Below are 19,003 nucleotides of genomic sequence, written 5' to 3'. Positions count from 1 at the left end.
AAAAAAAAAAAAAAAAAAAAAAAAAAAAAAAAAAAAAAAAAAAAAAAAAAAAAAAAAAAAAAAAAAAATGATTCAAAGATGGTTAGCTATACAAATAGCGACTATGCAGGTGATATAGATGATCATAAAAGCACTTCAGGAAGATTTTCATGATGGGTTAAGAAGTTATTTGCTAGTCTTCAAAGAAACAACCTATTGTGACACTCTCAAGTACAAAAGTAGAGTTTGTTGCAGCAACAACATGCTCGTGCCAAACAATTTGGTTGAGAAAGATGCTTGAAATTCTTAATCAGAAGCAACCATGTTCGACTATTATCTATTGTGATAATATGTCAACTATTAAGTTGTCTAAAAATCCTGTGTTACACAAAAGGAGCAAGTACATCGATGTTCGATTTCATTTCTGACGTGATTTGTAAAAAGAATGTACTATTGAATTCAATTTTTGTCGAAGTGATGAACAAATTGCAAACCTATTCACAAAACCCTTGAAACAACCATTGTTCGATAAGCTTAGAAGAAAGATGGGGACGTGCAGAATCCAGGATCTAATTCAAAAAGATGAAGTGAAGTCTTAAACAAATTTATGTTGAATTCAGTTTAAGAGAGGGTGTTGAAGAGTCATTTGTAGATACATATATAGATATATGTATAAGTACATGTACGTGAAGGTTCATTAGTTCATATTTATTATACATGAACCATACTTAACAACTGCATGGTTTTTGAATCCTGAATGGTATTGAAAAATGTCCTGAATTACCTATATATATATATTAGTATTAGTGGAAGAGGTAGAAAATCAATTTAGCTTAGCTTCCTTTTCTAGTAATACAAAGTTATCTTCTCCCCAAAGTTCTACCAAAGTTATGTGCTTCCCATAGATCATGACATAGTCAAGGAGCTAGTTAATGTATATTTACTTCTCCAAATAACCATACATAGTCAGATTTGATGTACTTTTCAATTGTTTCATATTGCAATAGTTATAAGCAAAAGAACCGTCATAGATATAAAAATTTGTTCATAATCTAACACACCACATGGATGGTGTGCTTGGAGGGAAATTATCCTAACCATTTGGATTACACAAATGCTTGTTGAAGTACCACCCCTCATATCTTAGATTCCATTGGTTTTATAGTGAAGAGTCTCATTATTAACTACTTGTCATATGAATGCATTTGCTGGGAGTCGAACTCGAGTCTATTGCTTGAAAGGCAATTATCCTAATCGTTGGGCTACAAAAGCTTGTTGAAATGCACCTCATACCTTAGGCTCCATTGGACTAACGATCGCTTGTCACCGTCTCACTTGTGTTGGATTTAGTTTATAGTTTATAATAACAGACTCTTCACTAGAAAATCAATGAAACAAAATCAATGAAACCTAAGGTATGAGGTGTATTTCAATAAGTGTTTGTAGTCCAATGATTAGGATAATTGCCTTCCAAGCAATAGATATGGGTTTGACTCCTGGCAAACAGACTTGGGGTCGACTCTCGACCAACGCATTTATATGATGGAGGTATATGATTTCTATGGGTAGAGGTTTCTTTTGGAGCCGAATCAAGTCAAACAATCAATTTTAATAAACTGAAATTCTAACTCAAAAAAATCATACATGAACCTTTATAATATTAGAAATTAAATATAAAGCCCAAACATTACAAACTACAGCATATACACATACATGCACAATAATTTACCCTTTCTTTCTTTTTTTTTTTTTTTTTTTTGTAATGATAAAATAAAATATTTGAAAAAGAGAGCCAAAATGACAAAATAAATAAAATATGACATAATACAGCAAATATAAAAGAAATAAACGAGAAAAAAAAAAAAAATACTATGTGACCATGCTTATCTACCGTGATATGAATAAATGCAGTGGGAGAGGACTGAAATAGGTAGGCGCCCTCTGCCATATTTTACCCTTCAAGAGAGAACGTGACTACCGGTTATCTATGGTTGCATGTCGGATGTCACGGTCATGCTTGTACAGGACGTGAGGTGCTCTTTGCCCTATCTTATATCTTACACTTAAAGAGAGAATGTGACGATCTGTTATCTATGGTTGCATGTCGGATGTCTCAGTCATGCTTGTACAGGAAGTGTTGTCCATGGCCGACACTCATTCTAAACCCCTTGTACTTGCTTTTATGTTAGATAGACTCCTATTATTGTTGTTTCAATATGGGGGGTCATCAAAGTCTTGTCTACACTTGTCAGGGCTAAAATGCCCAAAATGCCCCTCAACTAAGTTCATTTTATCTCAAATGCTTATAACTCTCGGTAATTCTAAAGATGATGTGGCCAATTCAACTTAACTAGCCATATCAACCTAAAATTTGACCTTCAGTTTTTTTTTCTAATTTTACCCCATTCCAGACTCGCTCTTATGAAAACTTTTATGGTTCTAGAAACTAGACACAATAAAGAATCAGTGAAAGAAAACTTGTAGGAATCGCTTGAATTTCTATATGAAACCTAAACTAAGTATGAATTAAGGAAATATGAAACAAAAACACCAAAAACCAAGAGTTAAGACCCTGAACTGATGAAATTGCTCGAGATTTAAGTAAGGTTAAAATAACTCACTAGATGAACTCCGCTACCTATGAAATTTTAATGTTGTGCATATTATAGCATGTTGAGATTATATAGGAAATTTGGGGTTAGTTGGATAAGAGTAAGTAGGTAAACCAAGAAATGGTGTAAAATGATCATAATGCCCCTAAGGTAATTTATGGGTCGTGACCTAGATGACCTCCAAATGCTATGAAACTCTGTAGTAGATCTTATTATATGATTTTTGATGATGTTGTGAAGTTTGAAAGCTATTGAAACATGTTAAGTATCAAAACCATGAATTAAGGGGTAAAATGATCAAAATGCATATGATATTTTCAAGGTCTAGACGTGCTTCAAATGACCTAATATTTTCTATAAGGCCTATTCTTAAGAACATAAAGATACGTTTGAGATTTCAATTTGATTAGAGTAAGTTTGGAACCTAAACCAAGTTAGGACCCAAGAAACAGAAACACCTTACGAATCTTCTAGAACCCTCTAAAAAATTCATCATGACTCTATGACTTTCTAGAATAACTCATGCTTGTACTATGATGGAATTCATATATGGGTTCATATGTTTATGAATGGCATGATACAACTCATGCCCCAAGAAATTAAGAACCGAGATTTATGCCGTAAAGCCTCGTAATTAATTATTTAGTTTTTTTTAACAATAATTTATATTATTTTATTTGTGATTTAATTGTTATCTATTATATGGAAATCCAAAGTTATTAATGTAATCTTGAACAACATGTGGTTGACATACAAGGGGATCGTGTGTTCAAGTAATAACCTAAAGAGTTTATAGTATATGGATAAGGTTGGGTGCCTTATCCTTGTAACACTATTGATACAACCCACTTTGTAATCGTTACAAATGATTTGATCCAAATCATTCATGTGGAGACATGTAAGTGGGGGTATCCTATACAATGAGTTTGTATGAGACTAGACCAAGAAATATTTAATCTCTCTTTATAAATCCGTTAATTGAGAAGATTAATATTTCACATGATGATCATATGCGACTCGATCTTAATCTTGAGTGAGTTATGAACTCTTGCCGGTGAGTGTGAGGGCTTGTTCTTTAATTTCCATGGGTGAGAATGACTCTTTTAGCCCATTCAATATGCCTATTATTTTGGGGACTTGACCCAATAGGGAGTTGGGAACATAATATCATGAGATAGAATTCACTCCTTTCCATATAAGGATAGTAGATGAGTTGTTCTCTTAAGTATTGATTTCGGGACTTGAACAATGGGGCCCCACCCTCTTATTGGCCCGAGAGGGACTTAGTTTATGATTGGATCATAGACAAATTGTTCATTAGAGAATCAGTGATATTTAAGGTGAAATATGTAATTACAGGGGTAAAATAGACTTTTGACTCAACTGTAATTATGAACAACTCGTGAAGGATCTTGCTTGTAATGATTATATCGATGGACATAACTTGTCCTACAATGCATAAGAGTGCAACTTTAGGTCTATAGTGGAGTGACCTATGATTAATAAATGGAAATTGATTAATTAAAGAGTTTAATTAATTAATTTTGTATCATTGGAGCTTATAATTTGTAGGTCCATGAGATCCTTTGCTAGCTTATAATAACGCTAAAAATGTTCAATTTATTTGAAAGAAAATTTGAAGTGTTCAAATTGATATTTAATATATTAGATATATTAAATTTAAAGGAGAAAATAAATTTAATTTGAAATGTTAAATTAATATTTAATAAATAGAGAAAATATATTTAATTTGAAGGGTTCAAATTAATATTTAATATATTAGATAAGTTAAATATAAATCGAGAAAAACATATTAATGGGAAGAGTTCAAATTAATGAATATATTAAATATATTAAAAAAGAAAAATATATTTATTGTATTTGATACCATTAAATATTAAATCCATTAATATAATATATTAAATAAAAATATATTTTAAATTGGAGTGAAATTCAAATTAATTAAATATATATTATGATATTTTATAATATCTAAATATGATGTATATAAGATATAATATCCTAATATATTAAATATGCAAATATATTATTTGGCAAATATTCTCCTGAAAGTTCCTATATAAATAGGACCCTTGGGTTGAACCAAAGACACATCGATCTCTCCAACTTTCTTTTGAGAATGAAATTACATATGTAGAGAATTCTCGAAACTCTTTCTCCAATCCCTTTGGGATTTTCGTTCAAGAGGCTCCCACAAGCCTTGACTTTGTGTTCGAGTTATAGTAAGGAAGATCTTGTGGAATGTTGAAGAACTTCTGCATGGTTGGAATACTCCGAGGAGTCTTGCAAGCTAGGGTTTCTACAAAGGTAGAGTTCTTACTCTTCTATTTATTGATTTGTTTTAATTCTTAATAAAAATCAAAACGATTCTCAATGCTTCCGCTACGTCGATGAACTACCAAGAAAAATACTACACAAGCTCTAGAACTACCAAGGTAAGAAGAATGCTAGGTACCACTTAAGGATAAGGAACTAAGGTCCTTAGACACAGAAACTCAAGAATGCTAGGTAATACTTTAATTATGTCTAATGTAACCCATGACCTCCCACCAAGTGGTGCTTTCAGAGGCCCATGTTTTCCTTTTCTAGGTGGAATGCCCTGCACCAAGTTTTCTTAACAAGATGTCATGTTTGGCCTAATTTCCCTCACCTAGATAGATGTCCTGCACCATGTTTGGTACTCTAAGATTTGTAGGATGTCATGTTCATGTTGCACCAATCATGTGACTTTTATGGTCTATCATAGGGAGTAATCTAGAGCCATGATGGAACAAGGAGAGAGTAAGCTACTTTAGCCAAGAATCAAAAACCTCCTAAGACCTCACACGGTACAACATGCTCATGAGAACTACGCTGCTTAGAATGTATGAAGCCTTGAGTGTAGGTGTTCAGATTATGCCGCTTGGAAAGAATGAAGCCTTGGGCATTGGTATTCAAGTTGTTGATGGTGTTAATATAACACATGCGGAATCAATTTGGATCTTAGGCACTTTTAGAACATCAATTATAGTAAATAACTAGAATTTTCATAAGTATTAAAATTTAATGAGTTTGAATATTAACCTTTTGTAGTTCAAATTCCTTTTTCTTCATGAACCGGTTTCGAACCACTACTAGTGTCTTCTCCACTATTCTCCGGCCTTAGAACGGGATTGTGGAATCCGGTGAGTGACTGAACTTGGGAGGGATTTAGTATATATGAAGAGAGAGTTTGTGAGAGGTTTTTTCTCAAGGTTTTTTTTTTTTCCAAAAGTCAACCTTCCATGTATCATGATCACTCAATTTATAGAGTCATGTTTGCATGTTCATGCAAATTTGAGATCACCAAATTTTGACACTCAAAATTCCACTCAAATGTTTGAGATTATGTGGCAAGCATGCATGCTTGAGTTAACCAAATTTTAACACCTCAAAATTCCACTAACATGTATTTTTCCATTAAATGAAGTTAACATTTTGACTTTCTTCATTTTGATTCAACAATCAATTTGAATTATTAATTTCAAATCAAAGTAATATTAAATGATTAATTCAACTATTTAATTTATATTTAATATTAATTCAAATACCAATCCCAAGTAATTCCGACACATATTTGATTAAGATATTTAAATCTTATTTAAATATCTCATATTCTCTCTTTTTGTTTAATTCGTAAATAAAACAAAAATGCGGTTAAATATATCGTATATATGTAGCGCATTCTCCCTAATTTGAATTCGAACACTTCAAACTCACTCGTCATGTTGTTATATGGTTTAGTCCGATATGAGTTAGCAGTGGGACCTAATGGACCTATAGATCATGGGCTCCAACGATCCAAGATTAACCGGTTAAACTCATTAACCTTGTTAACCAACATTCGTTAACTACTAGGACATTCCACTATAGCCTAGTAGTTGCACTCCCCTCACTATAAATATATTTCTATCCATTTGATATAACCATGATTAGTAAGTCGATCCTTCATAGGTTGTTCATAACTAGAGCTAGGTCAATTTACCGTTTTACCCTTGAAGTTACTCTTTGTTTTTTATGTCTCACTGATCCTCTAATGAACAATTGGTTTGTGGTCCAACTAGTAAACTGGATCCTTCTCAGGCCAATGAGAGGGTGGGGCCCCTTGTTCAAGACCTAGAGTCAGTACTTAAGTGAACTACCTTTCTTCTATCCCTAAAAGTGGGTAGGAGTGAATCCATCTTGCACCCCACGTCCCCAGCCATTTACCCAGTCTTATCCCTGAAATGGGAGGTCTATTGAGTCGGCAAACTTGAGCCACTCTCACCCATGCAAATTTAAGGATAATTTCGAATAAACAGGAGTTCATGGTTAGCTCAGGATTAAGATCGAGTTACCTAGGTCATCGAATGAAAAGAAAATCAGTCTCAACAGTAAACGACATTATAAAGTGAGAGTGATTTTCTTCATGGTCCGATCTTATGCAATACTCATTGCATAGGATACCCCTACTCACATGTCTCCACATGTACAATTTAGTGATCACATTGTTTATATTATATACAAAAGTGGGCCACATCCATAGTATCCCCAGAATAAGGTACTCAGCCTTATACTTATACTATAGATCATTTTGACTATATACTTGAACTTGATCAACTCTTATGTCTCTACATATATTTCAAGTAATCATACTATAGCTAGAGTGTTCTTAGTTTATAGGATTTAGATTAATGATCGTAAAGTTCACTTTATTCAATAACAATCTTTACTGAATAAACAACAATAATAACTTTATTGAAAATAAAATATGTTTTTGTTTACAAACTATGAGTTTTAGAACATAAAACCCAACAGTTGTATCACAAGGTAAGCCATGGATGCAGGATTAGACTATATCGCTTGAAACGTAAAGCCTTGGATGTAGGTTTTCAGACTATGCTGCTTGGAACGCATGAAACCTTGGGCATAGGTTTTCAGACCGTATCATAGGGCAAGCCCTAGATGCGGGTTAAGACCGTGTCGTTTGGAACACATGAAGCCTCGGACACCTGGTTCATGACTAGTACCGTAAATCCTAAGGAGAGAGTCTTGGAGAACAAACCAAGAACCAAAGAAGAACCTAGAAAGTACCAAGAACAAGATAACGATCAAGGACTAGAACATGGATCGAGATCTAAGTTCTAAGGATAAGAATTAAGAATCACACCATTAAGGCCCTTAGATCAGATCTAAAGTTTCAAATCCTAGGACCATGGTCCTCAAGATAGATCATGATAAAAACCCTCATGTCAAGAATAGAACTAAATGGCCTAAGTATTTACTCCAAGAACCAGAAAAGAAATAGTGTGGTACCCTAGCATATTAAGAACACAATTAATAGCCTACAAGTAGGCTACTTACCCAGTCTTTGTACTTATTCCTTATTTTCCATGTTTTTCAAGTAATAAGGAATTGGTTGAGGTTAGGAGTAAACTTTAGTATATGTATCATAGACAAGCCTCACCCGTCGTCCTCAACCCTTTTGTTTTAAAATGTTTTGTATATGTTTCTTATTTTGTGTTTTATCTGTTATGTTGTGTTACTTATGTATGAACACAATTTTGTTATAATGTAAATATAATGTATATTATGTTTTAAATCTTTTTGTCTTATACCGCAAAAAATTTACCCATCTTTTTGAAGTCATCGAGTCAGCCCATTCCTTACAAAGTTGTATTAGAGCCCAAAGTTTTTCTATAGCCCAACTCAAGAGAATGCACTGTCAAGACCAGGCAAGTAAGCCTTAAGACTCTGAAGTTTAGGTATGCCTGGAACTTCAAGTAATTGGGTGCATGATCATAAGGTTACTACTTAATAGATAAGACCTAAGACAGTCTAAAGGCCCAGTGATCCTGAATATTCTTTCAGGACTAAGATCATGTCACCCAAGAAGAGGACCCCAGTTAGGTGAGGAAGCTGAAGGATGGCTTCAGAATCCACTGAATGAGCCCCCTGAAGTAGGAATGGCTCAAGCCTAGAATGTAGAAATAGAAACACAACAAGAGCCTAACCAAATCAAACTACGCCTTCAGGACAGTCCACCTTCACGTTCATTCTAGAAACCCTACCGTCTTTCATGAAGTCAACCCTAAAAACACAGGCGAGCTAGATAGTACATGCTCTTATGACAACCTAAGGAGTGCAAATCCCTAGAAGTTTCCAAGGGACTATTGAAGAATCCCATTACATCAAGGACTTTAAGAAGTTTGACCCACCATTTGATGGGGGCAAGGTTGATGCAGTAAACGCAGAGGCATGGCTAGAAGCTATAGAGACCACCTTCCTATAATATGAACGACTCTGGAGAGTCAAGGTCTATTGCGCCACATACATGTTTAGAATACATGCTTAGAGGAGAGACACATTTTTTTTATGAAAGTCAACTTCCAAGACGGTAAGTGCTGAAGATGGAGTTATCTCCTAGAGCCGCTTTAAGGAGGTATTCTTTGAAAAGTACTACCCTATAGTGGTCATGTTTAAAAACCAAGAAGCTTTCTTAAGCCTTAAGCAAGGGGAGAGGACCGTAGAAGAATATGACTTAGGAGTTCACTAAGTTATCTAGGTTTGTCCCAGAGTTAGAAGATATAGAGAAGAAAAAGACTTCGTTTCGTAAAGGGCATTAGAGGGGATATAAAAGGATCAGTAGTGACTCATGCCTCAAGAGACTATGCAATTGCACTCAAGGCCGTCACTTTGGTAGGTGTCACGGTCATACTTGTCCAAGACGTGTGGCACATGGCTACATGCCCGTGACACGCAGTAGCGACTCATATATCAAGTGACTATGCAACTGCAATCAAGGTCGTCACTTTGCTAGGTGTCATGGTCATATTTTTCCAAGGCGTGTTGCCCACAACCACATGCCTGTGACACACCGAAACCCTTCTTGTACTACTTTACTGCTTTCTTTTACTGCTTTCATGTTGTATTATTTACTTTTTGTTTTCTTTAAGAGTGTGATGTTTCGGCGAAATCATGGCTATACCTAGTAGACATGAAATGTTTCAAAATGCACTATAGGGGATGTTGTCAAATTCTCCCTACCCGAAAAGTTATATACCGTTTAAGCAATTGTTGTTACCTTTTTGCTTGCATGCTATATAACACTACTCTCAATGTCTCTCTCATTCTTGCTTTCAAAATTCTTTTTCCAAAACCTCTCCCCGCGTTTTCTAAATCTTCTCTTCAAATCAGAGCCTGAGGTTTGAATACACGTCCGATCATAGGCAACATGATCCGAAGTTGGCTTGACTCACTCAGTGCTAAGACTGAGTGCCACACAATCGCCCAATTTACTGCTAAGAAAAGGTGATTGTGACACTAGGCATGCACCACGAAAAGGACAAAAAGGTGGAGCAAGCAAGACACGAGAGAGGACTTGATAAGGACACTCCAAAGACATATCAAACGTCCCATAAGCAAAACAACAACCGATGGCTAAGTACAAAAAGCTAAATAAGGGAGAATGCTTGGCAAGAACTAATGTATGTCTCATCCGTGGTGCAAAGGGCCATAGGACTCCAAAATGTCCAAAAAGGAGGAACGGGGTGACTAACCCAAATGACCAAAGACAAGGCTTCGAGAGGTTCAAATATAAAGCAAAGATGGGTAAAGGATCACGTAGAGAGGTAGATTGTTGGGAGAAGAGTCCATCATTAGCTAATTAAGGAGAAAATTACGAGTTTATAAGTAAATAATACTATCACATCTAGTATGAAGCCTTTTGGGAAGACAATAAAACCAAGCCATGAAAGCTTATCCTCAAAATAGACGATAAAATCATTAATTAGCTACCAAGGACTTGAAAGATCATCAATAAAAGTACCAAGTCCACACTTCAATAGATGGTGGCATGTAAATCCCAACCCCTAAACAGTCCAAATATCCAGGTCTTTGTTTCTTAAGTATATATAGTCGGTTTCCACAGAGAGTTGCTAAATACATATTTACATGAACAGCTACCATAAGCTTATTTGACAACGAGAATCGTGGAAACTGGGAACTTCATGATACAAAGCAAGTTGACATTTGAGCATTTAAGCAGCTTCTGCAAATCCAACTCTCAAGTTTCCATAGTCAAATACAGTATGGTAGGTACCCATGAAAACATCCCCCAAGATCCTATGTGATGAACAATACCATGTTAGCTAAAGTGCCGATTTCGATTCAACACGTAATTTAAGATAAATAAAAACTAACCAGAGGGGTCCCCGTGGAGGTGGCACGTCCAGAGCTGCAAATCCACTGATGCATTCAGTTACAGGTCCCTGGGTGACTTTGAGCACATACTGGTCGCAGTCCAAGAAATACATAATAGATTCAGTAAAGTGTGATAAATGTAAAACAAACTCATTATGGTTGCAAACTAGCTTTGCAAATGAACAAGATTGCTAGCAGATCTAAAAGAAATGCCCAGATGAAAATTAAAGAAGATGTTTTTCCCAGGGAAGAGTCCAGACGTGGAAGATACCGAGCATGACCGAACATATCTTACCTGCTCAGGCTTAAGATCAAAGACCTTCCCACCAATAGTAAATGAAACGGAAGGCAAAGTAGACAAGGAATCACAATCAATTACTGATTCTCCCATTGGACTGGGCAGCTTCTCGCAGAGCTGCAATAACAGTAGACGATCACATGAGTAGGTGAAGCAGAGTTTTGAAGGAAATTTCAGAGGGAGAAGAGTTGTTTTGTTTTACCCCATCTATATAATTAAGAATCTGGTCTTGTGTTTTCTCATCCTTTAGCTGGCTTTGTGCCCATACAACTGCCATCTCACATGCGTTGCACATAACATCATGCAACCCATTCGAAGATTTCTGTGTCGTGTTATCCACAACGCTCTCAATCCCCATACTGAAACATCACCAAAAGATGGAACGGGACGTAAATATTACCCTCAGAAATGAACCTAAAAAAATTTGAGGGAAAAAAAATTCAAACCTTACACCACGGGTCCCGTCAAAAGCACACAAACCAAGTGTAGAGCAAATTTTCTTGGGTTGATCCTGCCAAAATAGAATAAAATTAGTCAAGAGAATTGAACAAATGAGATTCATACGTTGAAGCTTTGATAATGTAAAGAGAGACATCAATACCTTTGCTAACAGCATTTTGATTATGGTTTCTCCATATTCTGCAACTACAGTCTTGCATTCCTCACTTACAACCCCCGAGGCCCCAATGGCATGATTAACTTGAGTAATAATAGACTGAAAATAAGGGGTAAATCTCAGCCAACCATAAAAATTAATGCAACCAAGAAACCTCAGAGCATAGGAAAATCGGACAATAAGATCTTAGAAACCATAAGATCTTCGAAAGTAAATTAATGCGAAGGAGAAAATCAACGGTTTAATATGAATAAAGCTAAATTAAAGGCATCCTAAAACATAGGAAAATCATATGCTACAAGTAAATAAACGTGTTTTTAACTTCATTAATGCACATGAAGGGTAGAACGCACCGTTGGACCAGCCAACAAAGAAGTTCCTGAATCAGCAATAGCTGAGCAACCACCTGAACAAAATTCTGCGACAGGATTTTTTGAAGTCAATATTAATAGAGGCAGATATGAAAACAATATTTTGGTTGATCACAGGGTTGATAGTTTTGAGCATACCAGTGGTACTCCCATTGATCAGGACATCGCCCATATCAAACTGTCAACATAGAAAATGATTTCAAAATTGTTTCCTAATAAACAGCTAGTAACAAAGACAATGATATATTACATGTAAACTATTTATAAAAAGCATAGATTTCGAACCTGCCAATATCCTTTTTTGGTAACTGGAACATATGTATGCTCCCCCTTGTAGTGATTTGGATCGACACCACCAAAGACAATTTCACCGCCTTGTTCCTCATCTTCATTTCGATTGAACCAAAACGAGAAAACAGGTTCCTTCACAAGGTTTTGGTCAACCATGTTGTACCTGTATGATTACTAAACATTTAGTAATCTATACCATCAATAAGAACTCTTCTTTGCATAATGCATCCACATACCATACAGGCACTGCATCTCCAACTGAGATCTCTTTAAAGCCAAGTCCAAGTATGCCATCAAATTGGGCGAGTACAAATGTGAGGCTGGGTTCCTTAGTTGCCTCAATAAATTCCTGGAATGAAAAGTATTATAAAATTAAAAGACAACCAAGAATAAATAAATGAAAAGAACAGAAATAAACATAAACAAATACCTGTTTCTTAACTATTAGGTCGCCAACTTTAACATGGTCTTCACTGAAGTAGCCAGAAATAGCACCAGTCCCATATTGAATCGAAGCATGTTTACCTGTGCAATGCGTTTAATAACGTTTATGATATCACAAAAGAAGCATGGGGGACTCAAATGCATTAGTAAAAAGTGTCTAAGAAGAAGACAATTTTGCAACCATAACACTAGCTAGGAAGAGTACTAACCATTCTTTTCGTAAGTACTTGAACGCTTTGACTTGTACTTGGAATGGAGTAGACAAGCAACCTACGAATAACTCAAAATCACCGCGTGTTCTTTTATAAAGGACAGATAAATCTTTTCACAATTAAGATGATGGGAACTTACAGAGAAGCACTTGGATGATGGAACCCACAAATTTGAACTGCCAGTGTCAAAAATAACAGTAAACTTCTGAGGGGGCGTACCAATACCAATCTCACCAAAATACTGAGCATTCAAGTAATTCTTCAATGCTACAATATCAGTATCAGCTGAATCTCCCAATTTCTCAACAGAATTTTTCAAGGAAACTCCTTCCTTGGTTGCAATCTTGCTAGCAACTCGGATGTTCTGGCCGAACTTCCTCCGTTTCAGTCCAATTCTAACCTTTCCATCATTAGATGCAGAAAAAACCATTGGAAACATAAGGAAGCAAATGAAGAGCAAGGCTGTAAAAAGCTTAATTCTCGTACCCATGTTGCTCACTGTCAATTGAGAACACGCTATATTAGAGTCCAATGGTAGTCACAACGGCAACAATTCATTACACGATGCAAAAGGTTAGCACACTAATTAATATCTATATACCAAATTTCACATTTCAAAAAAGAAATCACAGAACTTTATGATTCTTTAATCTTCGATAAGTCAAAGCAGAAGTCATTTACTGTCACTTAAAATACAAACCGCACTCAAGTGCAGTAGTTTGTCGATACAAGCCTGGGCAATGCAAAATGTCCAAGCTTTGTTTGGTGACACACACACAGAGACATATATAAAATAAGCACTTTATATAATAGAGATTGTTAGGAATCACGGACCTCTACAATGTTAGGAATCACGACTCTCCACAATGGTATGATATTGTCCACTTTGAGCATAAGCTCTCATGGCTTTGCTTTGGGCTTCCCCAAAAGACCTCATACCAACGAAGATGTATTCCGCACTTATAAACCCATGATCATTCCCTAAATTAGCCAAGGTGGGACTACCTCCCAACAATCCTCAACACACAATGGTATGATATTGTCCACCTTGAGCATAAGCTCTCATGACTTTACTTTTGGTCTTTCCAAAAGGCCTGATACCAATGGAGATGTATTCCTTACTTATAAATCTATGATCATCTCCTTAATTAGCCGATGTGGGACTCCCCACCAACAATCCTCAACAGAGATAATGAAAAACTAAAGAAATTGAGGCTTGGATAAGATTGTTCAATAATATGTGCAAACCCAATAAACTTCTTTCATTGGTTTTATTTAGTTTTTTATTTAAGAGATTGTTTACAGAGGAAACCTGCCTCATTTCAAAGGACAGTGCCAAGGGGAAAATCAAATTTGATCTATAGTTTCATACTTTTAATCAGCAGCCTCACGACAAACCACAGAATATTCACATACAATCTGGCTTGCACACATAAATACAAATTACATATGCACACACTTTCAGGTTTCCGACAAACTGTAAGCTATTTAATTCCAGAAGCTAAGTATGCTATTCAAAAAGTTGATCACAAAATACAGCACGATTCTACAGAAGGAAGTCCATCCAACAAGTCAAGTTTTGGAAAAGAAAATTTAATCGGTGGTCTAACAAAGAACACGTAGCCACGATTAAGTCCTTTCAACGGGCGAAAACATGGAAAATGGGGAAAAATCAGCACAATCGAAGTAAATCAGTGTTGGAATTAAGTGCACTCGCAACACTCAACGATCAAGAAGCATTGGTATCTAAAATTCAAATGCTCCAAAGATCTAAATGAAGCAATAAAAGAAGATTAAGATAACAGAATATAAACGAAGCAATATCACTACAGAATTCAACACCAAAACAGAAGGCGATCGACGATCAAAGAGATATAAAAAGAAACAAAAGATCGAAGTAAAAAAAAAAAAATAGAAGAAAAATCAGAGAGATGGAAGAAGCGTTTCACCTTGAAGACAAGAACCAAGGGGAGAGGTTCAGAAAGTATTCAACGGTAGATACGCAAGGAACTGCAATTTTTTCTCTTATCGTTTTTGACAATTAAGTAGACAGCTTTGTACTGGCACTGCTACGAATATCTGCCGTACACGTGTGCGGCGATGATAGAAGATTCTTTTCTTCTTCAGCAAGAACAAATGTGGTTTTATTTGTTTGGATAAGCTTCAAAATATCTAATATTTTTTTTGTGTAAATAATTATAAATAATAAATAATTTTTAATTTTAATTTTTGAATTCTTCACGTTTGTGCTTCTCAACGTTTAATAATGTCTTTAAATAAACCATTGTCGACATCTTGTTTAAGAAAAATAAACAATAATGAACATTAAAAATAAACTATTTTTTATTTATTATATTTTCTGTCTCTGCCTCGTTCTTTTTTGTCTTTGTTCTTAACTATTTTTTGTTGGAAAAGTGGTCGGCTAACGAGCCCATGTTGCCATAAATTTGGGACCAACCAAGAATGTCCACGGGAGCTTCCTCTTTCACTTGTTTTCTCGGTTGTTGTTTTGGCAATAGAGTGAAAGCATATTTCTCGAATGTTTAAAAATTTTGATGATCTAAAAAATTCGAACAACTCACTCGAATCGTATAATTTAGTTTGGATTATGAAGTTATTTGATTAGTATTTGAAGAGAAGTAAAGTATAAGTTTATTATTATTTTATTTTTTTTATAATGGAACGTTTGAAAAAAAAAAAGATATTAAAAGATTTGAAGTATAAAAAATTGAAAAATTAAATTAAAAAACATTGTAATTCTCGTAGCATTCTTAGATTGCTTACAAATTTCGGGTGGATTAGAGTTATGGTGTTTTTTAAAGCTTGATATGGTCGATCTTTCTTGGAGAGTTATTTGAATTTCAAACAAGTATTTTTGTCTTGAGAGTTAAACCCAGAGTTAAGTAGTTACAAGGACATGAAGTTACTCAAGATTTCAAGATATTTGGGTCAAGTTTAGAACCTAAACCAAGTCATGCGTACAAACCAAGACTTAAAGGAAAAGACAAAACTACCCCTAACGACCCCTTAACATAGATTCACAATTTTTATAGAACATCATAGAATATGTTATAATCTTTATGATGCTATGAATGACTTATTCATGTTATTATGAAAGGTTTATAATTTATGAGCTTTGCATAGGGGTGCTTATGCCTCAAGAATAACCCTAGGAGCAAAAACTTAAGAATACACGAAACTAAGAAAAGAACGAGTACAACACAAGCCCTAAGTTCGCTAAGACAAGAAGACTACTAAGTACTACTCATAACAATAGACTAAGGTCCTCAAATGCAGAATCCAAGAACTCCTAAACCTCTCACGATATAACATGTTCATGACTCAGATTACATCATTAGAAACGTAAGAAGCTTTGAATGTAGATTTTCAGACTGCATCACTTGGAATGTAATAGGCCTTGGAGGTAGGTTTCCAGACTAGGCCACTTAAACATATGAAGCCTTGGGCGTAGGTATTCAGATTATGCCGCTTAGATTATTTGAAGCCTTTGGTATAGGTTTTCAGACTGTGTCACTTGGAACGTAAGAAGCCTTGGACACATATATCAAGCTACACCATTTGGAACTTAAGAAGCTTTGATTGCAGGTTTCAAGTTGTATCACATGGAACACATGAAGCCTTTGATGCAAGTTTAGAGTACGTCACTTGAAACGCATGAAGCCTTAGTCATAGGACTTAGATTCTGTTGCTTAGAATGCATGAAACCTTAGAATAGGTTGTCAAACTCATCTCTAGTACCCTAAGACATGAGCCAAAACAAGAACTAATGATATAAGAACAAGAACCAAGAAACTAGAACAAGGATTAAGATCCCAGATCCTAGAACCCAGAACCAAGGTTCTTAGATTATAACCATGTTTAAGAACTCAAAACCTAGGACAAAGTCATCGGGCCAGAATCAGGATAAGAACTCATAACTCAAAATAAAGCCTAAGGACTTAAGTTTCCAGGACAAGAAATGAGTGTGGTACCCTAGCATCCACCATGACCGTAATTAAGAAACTACAAGTAGGCTACTTAGTGAGCTTTTGTACTCATTCAAGTTTCCTCATATTTTTCAAGTGACAAGAAGGAACTGGGTCGAGATGAAAGCAAATCTGGAACATGTGTCATATAGAGCCGCACCATGTTCTCGCTTGTTTAATGTTTTTAGTTGGGTTGCTCATAAGGCCTAATATATTCAAACTTATAAACTTTATTCATCACAGATGTATACATGCTAGTCATGCGACTAATGTATTATGTATTAAAACTAACGTTTTATTTATATAAAAAAAAATGATATATCCTAATTCGGTTGCTTGTATTAAATTATTTAGTGTTGGGTTGGTGGGAATGAAATGATACCACTTGCATAAAAAATGATGTGTATCTAGCCAAACTTACGGGGCATGAAAATGATGTGAACTTGGTGAGCTATGCGTGTAAGAAAGTGGAGCATAGCTTTAACTATGTGCATGATGTTGATGCACATCAAATAGCCGAAATCCAAGGTTGATTGGGAAGAAAATGAGAGAGACTATATTGGCCAAGGGGAAAACCGATTGGGTTGGAAAATGTGAGATTGTATGTACAGAGTATGACAATATGTACAGAGTATGTACAGGGTTGGAATAATATGATTCATGTTTGCATGTGATTGCAGTTTTCGACCCTAATACTAATCTCACCCATTGTATATTTTATACTATACAATCTTAATGTTTTTTTCCCGATAAGGACAAGGATATTTAGGGTGATAGCCGATATTGGTTGAAGAGACATGGAATAGAGGGTGAGTTACAAACTTTTGTCTATAAAGGCTTGTCCATTGAGTTGAAAGGAAATTTTATAGTGGATTCAATTCGTCTACTATTTTGAAGAATTGACCAAATAGGAAATTAAGAAAATAATCTCATAAGATGCAATTCACACCTTTTCATATATGATAAGCAGATGAATAGTGTCTTTGAGTGCTTATTTTGAGATTTGAGCAACCAGGTTCCACCCTCTCACGAATGGAAATAGACTTAATTTAAGATCAGGGCAGTCGGAAGAGTCGCCTCATCGGGCGAAGAAGCCAATTTTGGCAGGAAGGGCGACGGCAACTTGGTTGGCGAATAGGCCAGTGCGGCACCCAGATTCCGAAGGTAAATCTCTGCAAAAGGTTGATAGGTTTAGGTTAGGGTTTATGTGAAGGATGAAGGTTGATTGGGAAGAAAATGAGAGAGACTATATTGGCCAAGGGGAAAACCGATTAGGTTGGAAAAGGTGAGGTTGTATGTACAGAGTATGACGAAAAGTGATTTGGAGGTCAATAGGGTAGAGCCGAAGAGTAATCAATCGGCTCCGACTACGGCAGCTATGAAGACTGCCCCTGCGGCGTCAAAACCAGCAGGGGTGGTGGAGAAGAAGATTAGAGGATTCAAAAGCCATTGAAAAGAAAGGATCAGGGTTGTTAAACCGAAAGGCTCTGATACCATGTGAATGTTTGATTAATCCACCACACCTAAATGGTGTGAAAATTATCTTATTTATAATCAAATAAATTACAAGGATATGGAAATAGTAATAAATGGAAATAACAAATAAATTACAAGGATATGGAAATAGTAATAAATGGAAATAACAATAAATGGAAAGATACCTATGGTAATAAGGCAAATATCTAATATTTGTCTTATAATAAAATTCAAATATAATATATATGGTAAACTATAATTTATTACTAAATATCCTTAACAACCTTACTATCGGCATGATTATATTTTGATGTTGACATGTGCCCTGTGGTTCTGCACGTGTCATATATATTGATATGTGTGAGTTATCTGTGGATCGAAATGCTTTCTATATGTTATGTTTTGTTATAATATGTGGATTGTAGGATAATAATTATGGTATGATGTGCTCAAAGATATGTTTGAGATAGAATACGAGAAGGATGCACAAAATGAAAT

General features: G+C 35.4%; 1 protein-coding gene and 1 long non-coding RNA gene across 2 annotated transcripts in view; one reads left to right on the top strand and one right to left on the bottom strand.

Annotated features, from left to right (window-relative positions):
* The window catches only part of LOC111465160, a 14,465-nt gene extending 2,167 nt beyond the window's left edge, over positions 1-12,298 (top strand). The window contains exons 2-3 of the long non-coding RNA XR_002714158.1: positions 868-871; positions 12,287-12,298. This is a non-coding gene — a long non-coding RNA (uncharacterized LOC111465160). The remainder of the gene's footprint in view (positions 1-867; positions 872-12,286) is intronic.
* On the bottom strand, positions 10,411-15,095 carry LOC111500293 (aspartic proteinase A1-like). Its single transcript, XM_023152021.1, has 14 exons — positions 14,993-15,095; positions 13,183-13,541; positions 13,041-13,101; positions 12,818-12,912; positions 12,624-12,736; positions 12,382-12,550; positions 12,235-12,274; positions 12,079-12,143; positions 11,711-11,824; positions 11,556-11,620; positions 11,312-11,468; positions 11,107-11,226; positions 10,812-10,900; positions 10,411-10,733 (listed from the first exon to the last, which is right to left on the bottom strand). The coding sequence occupies exons 2-14, from the start codon at positions 13,531-13,533 to the stop codon at positions 10,649-10,651; spliced, it is 1,524 nt and encodes a 507-aa protein (XP_023007789.1). The 5' UTR covers positions 13,534-13,541; positions 14,993-15,095; the 3' UTR covers positions 10,411-10,648.
* Between the last annotated feature and the right edge of the window lie 3,908 nt (positions 15,096-19,003).

This window comes from Cucurbita maxima, unplaced genomic scaffold (assembly GCF_002738345.1).
Source record: "Cucurbita maxima cultivar Rimu unplaced genomic scaffold, Cmax_1.0 Cma_Scf00028, whole genome shotgun sequence".
In the NCBI taxonomy this organism is placed as follows: domain Eukaryota; kingdom Viridiplantae; phylum Streptophyta; class Magnoliopsida; order Cucurbitales; family Cucurbitaceae; genus Cucurbita; species Cucurbita maxima.
The sequence above is the reverse complement of the archived record's forward strand: the minus strand, read 5'-3'. Positions and strand labels throughout refer to the sequence as shown.

Coding starts and splice junctions, on each gene's coding strand:
- LOC111500293 (XM_023152021.1), bottom strand. CDS start 13,533: ATGGGTACGAGAATTAAGCTTTTTACAGCCTTGCTCTTCATTTGCTTC. Junction 12,913..13,040: donor AAGTACTTACGAAAAGAATG/GTTAGTACTCTT, acceptor CGCATTGCACAG/GTAAACATGCTTCGATTCAA. Junction 11,825..12,078: donor CTTTGTTGGCTGGTCCAACG/GTGCGTTCTACC, acceptor CCTTATTTTCAG/TCTATTATTACTCAAGTTAA.